Source organism: Dermochelys coriacea, chromosome 1 (assembly GCF_009764565.3).
Source record: "Dermochelys coriacea isolate rDerCor1 chromosome 1, rDerCor1.pri.v4, whole genome shotgun sequence".
In the NCBI taxonomy this organism is placed as follows: domain Eukaryota; kingdom Metazoa; phylum Chordata; order Testudines; family Dermochelyidae; genus Dermochelys; species Dermochelys coriacea.
In genome coordinates, this window is record NC_050068.2 from 248,338,932 (window position 1) to 248,353,926 (window position 14,995).

At 43.8% G+C, this 14,995-nt stretch overlaps 1 protein-coding gene across 1 annotated transcript in view; it reads right to left on the bottom strand.

The window, feature by feature from the left end:
• Nucleotides 1-14,995, bottom strand: part of CREB3L2 (cAMP responsive element binding protein 3 like 2) — a 108,471-nt gene that overhangs the window by 40,864 nt on the left and 52,612 nt on the right. The window contains exon 2 of the mRNA XM_038373188.2: nt 3,387-3,603. Within this exon, the coding sequence (XP_038229116.1) occupies nt 3,387-3,603 (217 nt within the window). The remainder of the gene's footprint in view (nt 1-3,386; nt 3,604-14,995) is intronic.

Consider the following 14,995-nt stretch of genomic DNA (forward strand, 5'->3'; position numbering starts at 1 on the left):
CTGAATTTTCTTGCGCATGTTCTCTGGCCATAAGAGAAGTTTTCCCACATAAAGAAAGCGTGAAGATGATCAGACAAGGCAGCCTGGAAACAGGAATGAAATTGGAGCTTTGTTACGTAACATTTCTGGATTATTTCACAAAACTGTTTCACCTACTCTTTCATTGGTTTCATTCAGTTGTCCTCAATGACAGCCAGTGCCTTTGAGTGATGTTTAGGAAGTGTGGGTGGGTTATTTTAGAGTTAAGTACCACAAACCTAGAATCTTTGGAAACTCAGGTTTTTGGCGATCGTTATAAACAACTTAGACTGCTAATGCTATAGACCTAAGCACTAGTCTCTCCCCTTTAAAAAAAAAACGCAGCTTATGATTATACTGCTTTTCATTGCAAAAATAGCCCTGAAATGTAAACCAGTTATTATGAGTGAAAGTCTGTTAAAGCTTTTATTCTCAATAGTCACCAGTTAGTCACAGTCCTATCGTATCTCCTTCCCAGCCACTGGCTGTCAGAGCTCTATCTTACCTGCTGGCATCTTTACATATATATGCTTTCCCCCGCCAGAAAAAGCAGGCTAGGGCTGAATCTCCTCCCTCCCGTCCTTCCCTCATATCCCTGCTCTGCAAGTCAGTGCCTGTGCCAGCAACTCTGCTATGAAAATCTGCCAATGCTCACCATTCCTTGATCCATAGCCCTCCCCCTATGCCCAAGCACCCCATAAGAGTTGTACCTATTTACAACCATCTTATCTTCACAAGGTCTCTATTACTGCTTCAGTTGTCCACAACTCTTCCCCTCCCCCCCCAAGCCCAATTTCTAAAAGTAATTCAGTATCTCAACTGTTTTAGAATCATTGGGCCAGATCCTCAGCTGTCAGAGCTATGCCTGTGTCCACCCGCTGAGAATCTGGTCCGTTGATTACATCTTCTTCCTTGTTTATTAGTGAGTCTACTTCCTCTCTAGTGTTCCTTTCCCCCCCCCCCCTCGATATATTTATAGAAGCCCTTCTTACATCAACCTCATTCCAGCATTAACCCATTCTGCTTTTTTGCTACCTCATCTTTTTCCTGAAGTCCTGAGCTAACTAACATTTTGGTTTATTTTCCTTCCCCTCGCCTTCATTTCCCAGAGAGGTTCTTTTCTATTCTTACATCTACAAGTACCCCATAGAGAAATGACACTGGACACTTCTTGTCTCACTTCCCCACCCCCACTCCATTTCCCAGCAAATGGCAGCAGTATGTTGAACTTTAACTTCAGATGCCCAATCTGAAAATCTGGGTCACTGCAATTAAATTCCTAAATACATACATTATAGGGCTGTTGATTAATCACACTTAACTCATGCAATTAACGAAAAAAATTAATTGCACTGTTAATAGAATACCGATTGAAATTTATTAAACATTTTTGGATGTTTTCTGCATTTTCAAATATATTGATTTCTAGTACAACACAGAATACAAAGCGTACACTGCTCACTTATTTTTATTGCAAATATTTTCACTGTAAAGACGATAAACAAAAGAAATAGTATTTCAGTTCACCTCATACAAGTACCATAGTGCAATCTCTATCTTGAAAGTGCAACTTACAAAAGTAGATTTTGTTACGTAACTTCATTCAAAAACAAAACAAAAAGTAAAACATTAGAGCCTACAAGTCCACTCAGTCCTACATCTTTTTCAGCCAATGGCCAATACAAAAAAGTTTGTTTACATTTACGGGAGATAATGCTGCCTGCTTCTTATTTACGTCACCTGAAAGTGAGAACAGGTGTTCACATGGCACTTTTGTAGCCGGCATTGCAAGGTATGTATGTGCCAGATATGCTAAACATTCTTATGTCCCTTCATGCTTCGGTCACCATTCCAGAGGACATGCTTTCATGCTGATGATGCCCATTAAAAAAAATAATGTATTAATTAAATTTGTGACTTGGGGGAGAATTGTATGTCTCTTGTTCGGTTTTACCCACATTTCATGTTATAGTCTCAGAAAATGGCCCAGCACATGTTCATTTTAAGAACACTTTCACAGCAGATTTGACAAAACACAAAGAAGGTACCAATGTAAGATTTCTAAAAATAGCTACAGCACTTGACTCAAAGTTTAAAAATCTGAAATGCCATCCAAAATCTGAGAGGGACTAGGTGTGGAACAAGAGAAACACTCCGATGTGGAAATTACAGAACCCGAACCATCAAAAAAGAAAAATCAATCTTCTGCTGGTGGCATCTGACAACGAACATGCGTCGGTTGGCTCTGCTTTGGATCGTCATTGAGCAGATCCCGTCATCAGCATGGACACACAACCTCAGGAATGCTGGTTGAAGCATGAAGGGACATATGAACTTTAGTGCATCTGGCACGTAAATATCTTGTGATGCCGGCTACAACAATGCCGTGTAAATGCCTGTTCTCACTTTCAGGTGACATTATAAACAAGAAGCTGGCAGCAAATTGTAACCAAACTTGTTCAGGCTATCGCTCAGACAAACAAGAAATAGGACTGAGTGGACTTAAGCTCTAAAGTTTTAAATTTTTTTATTTTTGAATGCAGTTATTTTTTGTACATAATTCTACATTTGTAAGTTCAGCTTTCAAGATAAAGAATCTGCACTACTGTACTTGTATTCAGTGAATTGAAAAATACTGTTTTTGCTTTTTATTGTGCAATTTGTAAACAAAATTAAATATAAAGTGAGCACTGTACACTTTTATTCTGTGTTGTAATTGAAATAAATATTTGAAAATATAGAAAGCATCCAAAAATATTTAAATAAATGGTATTCTATTATTAACAGCACAATTGCAGGATTAATCATAATTAATTTTTTAATCGCTTGACAGCCCTAATAAATTAGGCACCAAAATAGGTGGCTATTTCTTCAATGCTGCTGAGGATTGAATAGCTCCAGGTGTTCAGCACTGGATTTAAAAGTCTTGCGTTAAACAGCTTAATTTGAAGGTTTTTGGATGGGGTGGTTTATGATTCCCTAACTCTCTTCTATAACTTTCTCATAAGGAAGAGCTCACCTGGTAGCCTACTTTCCTCAAATTTCATTCTCTTTTGATAAGCCTATGTTTTAATATGTTGAATTCCAGGAGCTCATGATCAGTAGTTTCAAGTGAGTGGAATTTCTCCGGCTGGAGACAATCTTAGTTTATGTGGTCTGCAGATATATAACCAAATTAAAAACCATACGCTTCTTCCGATTAATTTTTAGTCATTGTAATTCACTCTCGTGCATGTTCACATTTTACTTTACTAAAAGTATTACCATCCTAGACTTGTACAGCTAGGATATTGCGCCATTCATAAGTAATGCACACAACAGTGATTTTTTCACAAAGGTCAGCATCAATTCATCCACATCACCATTACCTTCATTGAAGTTGTCATCAGTCGAAACGTGGGTCAGTGGAGACTGGGGGCGAGAGTCGCCACACAGGGAGTAGCTGTGTTCTGCCTGGATGAGGGGAGCTGGGGATACTGGGGACAGCTCCACTTCCATCATCTCATTTTTCTCAGACATGAAGGGGTCATTCAAGAGCTGGCCCAGGACATCCTGTGAAAACTCATCCAGGAGCTCCGTGAAGTGCTGGGAAGACAGAGGGTGAAGAACTCTTATCTAATGGGTGTCTCTGGCCAACAACAGAGATGAACTGACCACAATAATTGCAGTATCTGCACCATGTGTCTGTGCCAGTTAGGAACAGAACCCAGCAGTCCTGCCTCCCAATCACTACTCCATGCTGAAGATAGAACAAAAAGGTTCTCATGTATGTATGTATGTTAATTTAGCTATGCTGTCTCATCAGAAGCAAACTGTTAAAGACTATAATTATCTGTACTTATGGATTGCTAATGAAGTGAGCAGACCATACACATGGAACCAGATTTAGTCAGTGGACGATGGCAGAGATCTGTTCTGATATGTACCAGTGAAGGAGCAGGCCCTTTAAAATGCCTAGTTGCTGTGGTGATTGGCTCCCTATAAATGTCTAAGACAAATGGAAAAAAGCCCATGGTGCTGAAAGCAGAAAATAAGATCAGTTGCCATATTCTGAAGCTAACCCCTTTGTTCCCAGGATGCAATTTGGAGTGTATTGCATTAATGAAAATGCATATTTCATCCAGTCATGCAGGGAAACATCCTGAAGTATTTATATTCAAAAAAACACATCCTTTGTATGTATACATAACCTGTTCCATTGGGTTTACATGCTCATTGAGCCACAGAGAAAGGATGGAGGGGGAAAAAAACAGGTGATCAGATCCACAGTATTTAGTGAACCAATCAATCTTTTAAGCCCAAGTGTGCCTATTCCAGTGGTGTGGAACATTCCCTTCATCTTACCCTAGTGTAGAGAAAGGATCAAAACCCTGAACTATGTTTGTTCTGGTACAAATCACTAGTACATTTGGTTTAAAGAATTACATTCAGGCTGAATAGCTGCATGTTGATTATTTTTGACATGAGGCTAATGTTAAAGTTCAGGTTCTCAACTCTGCAGTAATAAGGGTTCGAACTACCAACATTAATAAGACATTCCCTGGTGCACAGCAAGGGTTACATTAAAGGTGCATGAGACTGTCTATTTTTAGAGTTGGGCCTGGACCAAACCTCCCGATCTGATTAATATCCAAACTCTAGGGTACTTTCAGTCAAGATGCAAACTCTGCAGCTATTATATTTCCTTCGAAGGGCAGGAGGCTTAGTGTGTGTGTGTGTTGATATTTAGTAATTGCATTTCAGGAAACAATTCCAGACAGCAGCCTGGCATATACAGACAGAGCATGACACAGTTTCCATTAGTCACACATACCCAGGGGATTCTCTTTTCATACTTCAAAAAGTAAGCAGAACAAAAAGATGGAAATGTAACTTCTTCCAAGCAATCAGGCATCCTGCATTAACAACTAATGTATACAGGAATCTTATTAATTAAGCTATAATATCTTGAAAGGGGAAATTAAGTCCCTGGTTTATTTGCTCTGTTTTTGTAGGCAGTGCTGACTTTGGCTTTTATTCTCTCACCTGCACAAGGAAACACAGATTCAAGATTTGGCTCCCTTGAGCATAAATTAAGAGTTTAACTAGTCAGCGATGTGTAGTCAAGTAATGGAAATGGTGCAGCTACACTCACATATGCCCTCATTTTATAGCTCCAGGACAGCTTGCAATCTAAAAGCCTTGTACTGTGAAGTGCTGACTGGTCTTGAATCCCATTAAACTCACTGAAAAAATATGGAGTGCACAGAACCTTCTGGGGGAGGCTCAGCAACTTGCAGGACTGGGCCTTATGTCAGCATTAACAGACTCCTGTCTACTCTACTGGCCACTGGGGACAAGAAAAGGTTTTTATTAGACTAAAGCAGTGTTTCTCAAACTATTCTACTGGTGACCCCTTTCACATAGCAAGCCTCTGACTGCGACCCCCCCTTATAAATTAAACACACTTGTTTATATATTTAATACCATTATAAATGCTGGAGCCAAAGCGAGGTTTGGGGTGGAGGCTGACATCTCGCGACCCCCCATGCAATAACCTCAACCCCCTGAGGGATCCCAACCCCGAGTCTGAGAACCCCTGGACTAAATGGTAGTGAAAAAAGGAGGAATTAGGTCACTGACTATGCTAGTCATGAAGCTGACTAGTGACAAGGCTGTTAAAAAGGGACAAATACATGCATATGCTTATCTTTAAGTACCCCGAATGATAATGCTACTAACTCCAGGGCTAGTACTGGCTGACCCAAAAAGAGAGTGTCATGACCACTTCAAACCATTGTTCACATGAATTTATAGAGCCAAGGACTCACTAGTGCATCACTTCCCACGCTGCCTCTAAATATTTGCTATAGTAGGTATGCACCATAATTCTTCACTATTGGACATGCAGGCTAGAAAAATAGGCCTTTATTTGCCTATCTCCATTAAAATCAAAATGTTGTTATTGACAAGACAAGGTATTCAACTATTGTCAAACTGTAAACAAGGACAGAAAGTGCTGTTCGAACATGTGATAAGCAGTACTGTTCTTAAAGATTAATTTTCCACAGTGCATATTGCTCCCTTTCTTCCATGCCCATGGAGCTCATCAGTCATATTTGTTTTCAGTTTCATAGGGCAGGCTCGGAACATTTTTCTCTAAAATACTTGTGTGCGCTTATTCTGATTTTTTAGTCATGAGGATACAAAACAAGCATCCCAATCACCATCTCCCATTTCTGACCCCATATCATCTATTCCATTATTATTTTAAAAAAAATTACTAACACTTTCCATCCCAAAGGATCCTAAAATGTGATTTGCTACCTTAAACAAATATGCCAGGGATCATTTAATCCAGAGGTTCTCAACCATTTTTCCTTCTGAGCCCCCCCACCAACATGCTATAAAAATTCCCCAGCCCACATGTGCCACAACTGTTTTTCAGTAGATTAAAAGCCAGGGAGCAGAACAGTTACACAGGGCTCCCCTGTGGCTGTGGGCAAGGGGACTGTTGGCCCCTTACTAAAACGCAGTGAGTGGGTTTTTGGTTTTGTTTTTGTTTTTTTTTTGGTTTGGCTTGCTCCCTATACCAAAAAGAAAGGAAGAGGAAGGGTCGATGGGAAGTCAGGACCCTGAGACTTACAGTCCCCAGGACAGGGGTTCTCAAAAACAAATTTTTTGGTGGCCTTGAAGTGCGGCCACCAACTCTTGCTGGTGGCCGTGCTGACAATTTTTCCTAAAATATTTACTTAACTTTAGGAAAAAAATATATATATACACACACGTCCAAATCATTGTAATTTATTGAATCTTTTTGCAGACTCTATAATAAAAGTCATATACAGTTGTGTGTCTTCTTTACAGGACCCTAGACAGAATAGAAACACAGATACGGTGCTCTGCAGGTTATCATCTTTTTTGTTGTTTCTTCTTTTTCCTTTTCTTGGTTGCTTTAAAAAAAAAAAAACTTGCTACCTAGTAACTCTGCTGCTGTGAAAATTGATATTAACAAAACATACAAATATCACTTTTCACAGCAGCAGAGTTACTCAGTCCTGGCAAGCCAGGGGACAAATTAAGTCTTGGATGGGGAAGTCAGGAAGTGGGGGACAGGAGGAAATGCATGATAGGCCAGTGGAGGCAGCGGGGGTCGGAGTAATGGGGGGGGGGTGAGCCCCACAGCCGGCAGTTGGAGCCCCATGCCCAGAGCCTACTGCCCGCCCCCGGGCTAGAGCCCAACTCTACATCCCCAGGAAGGTGGGGAAACTCACTAGCTGCCGCCTCCTCTTCCAGCATGCGTCTCCAGAAGAGGGCAAGTTCCAACCCCTGCTGGTGGCTTTCGGGGAGGGACCACTACTTGCCACCGCCCCCACCACAATCACTGCCCAGAAGGCTGTGGCCACAAGAAAAGCCCTTGGTGGTCGCATTTGAGAAACGCTGCATCAGGGCCAATGGGGAGAGGCCAATGCTCCAGGTCAGCCTGATTGACAGGGCAGGCAGGCTAATGAGGGAGGCAGGAGGCCAGAGGGGTCCCATCCACTGTGTGAGTTGGAGCTGCCAGAGAGAGAGAGGGGCTGACTCATGATACCAAACCCGTGGAAAATAAGTAGAAGTTAGGCTTGTTGTAGGCTTAGTTGACTTGTGTGTTGGCTAGTACAGTATTTGGACTTGTTAGGGCTTTTAAAGTAGATTGTGGCTTGTAGCTTTTTTTTGTTGTTGATTGGCTAATCAGAAAGCTTGAATGACTACTGGCATTTGCCTCCAGCTGCTGCGTCACCTGCAGGCAGGGCACCAGGGGTAGCTGGGCCGGTAATAGAGTGGAGGGAGCCGAGCTCAGTGGGGTAGAGCCAGGCATGGAACTTCAGGGCGTGGCAGAGAAACTGGGCTGGGGAGAAGCAGAGCTGGGCGGTGGCAGAGCCAGGCACAAGACCACTGGGGAGCAGAGCTGGGCTGATGGGGGAGGACTGGACCCTGGCTGGTAGGTCAACCGAGATGGGCAGGAACAGTGGGAAATTGGTAGAGGGATAGGGATTAGCTAGAACACAATGAATTTGGCTCAGAGATTAAATGACTTGCCTAAGGAAACCAAATGAAATCAGTGGCACAGACAGAGAGATAGAGCAGCACAGTGGGGTCTAACCTCTAGGCAACATTATATTAAGTGTTCCCTAAATTTAGGCATAAAGGGCCATATTTTTAAGTTTGGCCTCCTTACCAGCCTTATCAGGAGGCCTCAGTTTGGCCTCCTTATCAGTTTGTTTCATATACAAATGATTGTGTGCGCAGAATTGTGTGCCACAGATGTAGAGTGTGACATTTTATACCTTGGGGGAGCATCCTGAAACTCTCATATTCCTCATTTTTATAGAATAGTGATCTTACCTATAAAGCGTGCCTTGTGAGGTATCCGGGGAAAGGTTATGATCTACTGGAAGTCATTTCTCTATCCATATGTATTTCATTAATGCATATGAAGTTATGAGAATTGTGTCCAGATATTAGCTCCCCAGACACAACAGCAAGGAAAGTAACCAACACCCAGGCAGGGTGTCAAACAAGTTAACAACCCATCAACCACCATTGTTCAGCAAGGGAGCTACATTCACTAGCAACTAGCAAGGCATTTGAGAGAAAGCCCAGACTGGAGAGAGTTCAGGGGGCCACAGCGGTCCCACAGTCTGAGACTGCACCCCAGAGATCCCATCACATAGTGTTGGGGTTCTTTTAGGGATTCTTTTGAAATGGGATTAGTTTGTGTTTTTGGCTTATTGTGAAAGCGGGTTGCTTTATTTACAGCATGAAAAGCTGGCAATGAAGCGAGAGCTATGCCAGACAGAGAACCTGAGAAGCAGTCCAGATAGAGTCACAGCAACAAGAGCCAGAGAAGCAGCCCACGAAGCAGGTCAGTGCTGGGAGCAGAGTCACAGAAGCAGCCTGCAGAGCAGACCTGTCCTGGGAGCAGAGCTGCAGCAACCAGAGCCAGAGGGGCCAGAGAAGCAGCCCAGGGAGCTGGAGGCAGAAGCAGGGGCTGGAGCAGTCCGTAGCCGGGTGCGGTGAGCAGCTGGGGAGAGCAAGGGGGACCCTGGGCAGCAGACCCAGTCCAGGGAGATGCCTCAGCCAAGACACTTTGCAGGCCAGACTGGGAGGGTAATAATCCTGACAGGGTTGAGAACCGCCGATTTAATCCTCCTCTGAAATGAAGCCACCATGCATGTAACAGTCCAAGGTAACACTTTAGGACAGAAGACAGAAAAAGGATATTGCATCCAACTGTACGGTAACTCCTCACTAAAGTTGTCCCAGTTAACACTGTTTTGTTGCTGATCAATTAGGGAACATGCTCATTTACAGGAGCACAATGCTCCCTTATAATGTCGTTTGGCTGCCGCCTGCTTTGTCCATTGCTTGCAGGAAGAGCAGCCCTTGCAGCTAGCTGGTGGGGGCTTGGAACCAGGGTGGACCGGCAGCCCCTCTATCAGCGCCCTGTTCCCTTAAGTCCCCTGTGCAGCAGCCACCCAGCAGGCTATCAATTGCCAGCAATTCAGCTGTCCCTCCCCCCATTGCCCTGTGCTACTCCTACCCTCTGCCTTGGAACTGCTCCTCAAGCCTCCTGCTTGCTGTACAGTGGGGGCACGACTAATATCAGGATGTCCCCCTCCCCGCTGCTTACCCCATCTTCCATAGAGTAGGGTGGGGGGGAACACGACAGGGCTCAGGACGGAGGGAGCTTCCTGGTAGCAGCTGCAGTCTCAGCTTGCTGATCTACTTAACAAGGCAATGTACTTGAGTGGGGGTCAGCATACTTAAAGGGGCAATACACCTCTCTCTCTCTCACACACAGTCTCCCCTCCCTTCATTTGTGCTGCCTTGTAGAGTGTGAGGCTACATTAACAATGAGTTAACCCTTGAGGGCTCAGCCAATTGCTAGTTCATCATTTAGCAGTAAGGCATTCCCTGGGAAGTAATCCCACCCTCTGGACTTCACCATCCCAACCAAGCTTCACAATAATCATCGCTGTGTACCAGTATTAAATTTTGTGCGCGCACACACACACACAGTCATTCTTTTGTCTGGTAAAAGAAATTTCTCTGGAACCTAACCCCCGCCCAACTTACATTAATTCTTATGGGGAAAGTGGATTTGCTCAACATAATTTTGCTTAAAGTCACATTTTTCAGGAACATAACTACAACATTAAGTGAGGACTTACTGTACAAAGTAGAATTTAGGGAGGCAGAACGTAATTAGCTGGATTGGAATTTAGCCAAAAGAACCAAGGTTAAGTGTTCTACGCTTGCAGTCAAAGATCCCACTTAGCTCTTTGCAACCATCTAGGTCTTTGGGTTCCACATCTCATCCATGAGACTGCTTCCTCCAGCCGTACGGTGCCCTTTGCACCCTGACTTCTATTCATACAACCCTGGGAAGAGAAGCATCTATTGAATCACCATCTCATCACAGCAACTATAGAAAGACATGCTTGAAGGTATCCCTTCCAAGTACATGACATCCAGATAAGGTGAGACCAAGTCAAAATTACCAGAATGAAAACCCAATACAATATGGCTGCAGACCAGTTGGCCACTTGAAGTATTAAAGCAACCCCAATGCTAGCCCCATCTCAGGAGTCTGAGCAAGTCTATTAATGACCCACCAGTGGACCAATTCAGCAATGAATCCGGGTCATGTGCCATCTGAAGCACATTGCGCATATGCCAAGAAGAAGAATGTTCTTTGGCATGGTGGTTGTTAAGAACAGGTTAGACAAACACCTGTCAGGGATGGTCTAGATCAGGGGTGGCCAACCTGTGACTTGGAGCCACATGCGGCTCTTCATAAGTTAATAGGCAGCTCCTTGCTTAGGCACAGACTCCAGGGCTGGAGCTATAGATGCCAACTTTCCAATGTGCTGGGGGGTGCTCACTGCTCAACCCCCTACTCTGCCCCAGGTCCTGCCCCCACTCCACCCCTTCCCCTGAGCCTGCTGTGCCCTCACTCCCCCCGCCCCAGCAGAGCCTCCTATTCACCGCATAATAGCTGATCACAGTGGGCAAGAGGCATGGAGGCATTGATTGATGGGGCTGCCAGGCAGGAGGTGCTGTAAGTTGGAGTGGGGGGCTGCTGACATATTAGTGTGGCTCTTTGACAGGGCCAGCTCTACTGTTTTTGCTGCCCCAAGCAGTGGGGGGAGGGGCGGGGGAAAGGTAAGAAATCCCGTCGCCGCAGAATCGCCACTGCGGACAGCAGAAGAGAAGCTGCTGCCGAATTGCCACTGCTGCAGAAACACTGCTGCCCCTTTCTGACTGCCGCTCCAAGCACCTGCTTGGAACACTGATGCTTGGAGCCGGCCCTGCTCTTTGGCAACGTGCATTGGTAAATTCTGGCTCCTTCCCAGGCTCAGGTTGGCTGCCCCTGGTCTAGATTTATTGGGTTCTGCCTCAGGTCCTGGGGATGACCTCCTGAGGTTCTAGGATATTGTGGTATCACAGCAGCTTTGTAGATGCTATTTCTCTTCGTTTGCTTCAAATCTGACACTTTCTTCCTCCAGTTTTCTTAGAGGGGAATTTCCCTGGACCACTTGAAGAAAGAAAAAGAAGGAACAGCATTTCACTTCACAAAACCTGAGAGAGAACACACACACACACACCCCTTGCAGTGGAGAGGGGAAATTTAATGTTCTCTTAATTTAGGCTTTTCACTTTCACTGATAGCTGGAGTGCAAGCAATCAGCAGGATCTTGGGAAACGAGGCATTAGTACCAAAAGCAGGAATATTGCATACACAATATATGGCATTTAGGTTAAAAAAATAGTTCTGTAACTTTGTTCCAATTGTATTAATCTTGTTCTATATGGTTTTGTGATATAATCCAGAATGCTGGTCACCTATGAATCCTCAGTCACCAACCTGCCAAGGTTTAGATCACATAATTCAGAATCCAAAAAGACAGACAATTGGAGAGAACTGGGTCTCTCCTCATTCAGTCTGAACCAGCACAAAAGCATTTACACTCAAACTACTGATACTTTTGGTCCAGTTTAAATCACTGCCACATGGAACACTTGTTAAAGAGCAACGTGAATTCTTTTTAAAGGAAACTAAAGTCCTCACTCAACACTTGCATTTCTACAGAATCAAAAAACAAAGGCATTTCAGCAACAATTATGGGGGAGACTTTCAAAAGGCACAAAGGGTGATTAGGCGACCAACTTCCATGGACTTCCACTTAACTGCACTTTGGGCTTCTGAAAGCCTCCCCCTTATAATGCTTGTATGAAATGAATTCATGGAGTCCATCTAGTTTAGGGTGACCAGATGTCCCAGTTTTATAGGGTCAGTCCAAATATTCAGGGACTTTTCTTATATAGGTGCTTATTACTTCCTCACTCCCATCATGATTTTTCACACTTGCTATCTGGTTACCCTAGTCAAGTTCCAAGTGGAAAGTGCATCAGAAAAAAAAAAAACCAACCACCACTACTGGTACCCTAGTAATAGTGTCAATAGAGAGGCCAAGGACAGAATAAGTATAGAAACTCTCACCCCTGAATTGAAGCCCAATGAGGGGGCATGGAGAATCTTACATTGCCAAAGCCATAGATATACCCGAGTATGATAAAGAGCGAGCTTCTGTATTTAGGACTTTCAGTCTGGCATCTCTCACCAGTACAGACAGAGTTCTTTTAAAAAAAAAATTGTACCAAAAATTCTTTTGTAGGTCTGCAAATTAGCTCTCTTGTGATTGCCAACTTCCTTCTACACTCACACAGCAGTATAAACTGCAACAGAAGTGCCAGCATCTTCTACAGATAAGTGTCGGAACAATGAGTCAGCTTGTAGGATTAAAAACAAACAGGAGTACTTGTGGTGCCTTAGAGACCAACAAATTTATTACAGCATAAGCTTTCGTGATGAAGTGGGCTGTAGCCCACGAAAGCTTATGCTCTAATAAATTTGTTGGTCTCTAAGGTGCCACAAGTACACCTGTTCTTTTTGCGAATACAGGCTAACATGGCTGCAATTCTGAAACTTGTAAGATTAAACTGTCTTCTCTGCATATTAAAAAGGATCTCCTTTTATATTTCTCTCTTGTGGATTTTTGTTTTCTTTTCACCTTGATAAAAGTCACTGAATGAGAACAAGTTTAACTTTATTTGATTTTTCTTTATTTAAACAAATGAAGTAAAGGATGCTTACAATTTTCAAATTTATGAAAAGGGAGAATTACAACCCCACTGCTGCTGTTCTAAAACTGTTCAGGACATTTGCTTTGATCTGTTCTTGCCTATGTCCCCAGTGGTTACTGGGAGCACAGAACTCCTAAAGACATCACCTGTGGTAAGCAAACAGATCCAGGAATGCATGGAACTTTAGATAGACCTTTGTCATGGAGTCACGGGATCTGGTCTATGCCCCAGCCTATAACCAAGCTCTTGGGAGTAACATCTTAGTGTGCTGGGCCCCCAAGAACCCACACAATTCTGCAGGGGCAAGCCTGTGGCCTCCACAATTCCCAAACTGGACTGTCAGCACCAGAAATTCCTGTCTCTCAGGCTCCCTGAAGAGAATCCAGCCAAGCTAGACTCCTGCCAGAGGCTCGTACTGTGTCCCTTCAGGGTGCAATGTTCTCATTGAGCATTTATGACGACACAGGCAGCCTTTTCAGAACAAGGCAACAATTTATTAGTCACCTGGCCTACAGAATCTGAAAGTCCTTAGTTGGCAGAGAGAGGCAGAAGTTAAACCAGTGCACCAATGAGCCAGCCAAGCTGTGATGGACTCCCTCTCTTGCCCCTTTGTCCACCCAGGTGAGAGCTCTCAAGTCCCTCCCAAGGGCAGCCTAGTGCTATTTCCCCTTTGTTCTCCAGCTCAGTGTACATATCCTGCCTTTTTTTTGGGGGGGGGGGGCAAGAGGGGGCTGAGCCAGGACATCCAGAAGAAGCATTATTCAGCATAAAGAAAAGGAGTACTTGTGGCACCTTAGAGACTAACAAATTTATTAGAGCATAAGCTTTCGTGAGCTACAGCTCACTTCATCGGATGCATTCGATGAAGTGAGCTGTAGCTCACGAAAGCTTATGCTCTAATAAATTTGTTAGTCTCTAAGGTGCCACAAGTACTCCTTTTCTTTATGCTGAATACAGACTAACACGGCTGCTACTCTGAAACCTGTCATTATTCAGCATATATCCTAGATGGAGTTCAATTGCTTCCCTGAGGGACGATGGTAGTGGGACCACTGCCTACCCTCCTCAGGAGTAAATCTGCCACACAATCAACTGCTCACGTGAGTGCTGGGAGACACATTATATACACCCTGCACTTGTAAGTAAAGCCCATCTTAATTCTAGAAACAGCATGATTCTGGTCTGTTATACAGGGGTGCAATGGCAGGAACCATATCCCCTTCTAAAATGGTCAGAAGTTGGCCCCTAAATTACATAGTTTTATTTTCTTAAGATATGATTTTAAACAACTACTTCTTGCCCTCCAATGGACATTCTGGGACCTATGTAAACTGAGACTCTGTGTTACTAGCAGACAGTTGCACTCATCACAAAAGCTGCCACCACCTCTAATGTGAGCAGCCGTGCCAAGGAGCCAGCAGGCATGGAGACTCAACTATCTTCTCACCTTTAGCTGAAACAAAGCTCACATTGGCACTGGAGCTGCATTAGGTGCAGAAGCTTTTTAAAACAGCGTGGAAGATTTGTTTCCTAATACAGTTGAGACACAGGTCCTTGGACGATGTCCTTCCAGGTCAGGTTTGAAGGATATTGGTCGGACACCATAAGGAGGCTTCCACTGCCATGGCTCACAAATCCACTCTGAGGATGAAGAGGATATCAATTTTCCGGCCTCTCAGTCTGGCACCTTCTACCAGTGCTAAATTCAAACTAAAACCAATGAACAACAAGATAATCACCTGCCATTACATTTTACTCTATTATGAAATTTGTTATCAGGCAGTCGGCTGACTTGAAATGTCCTTCT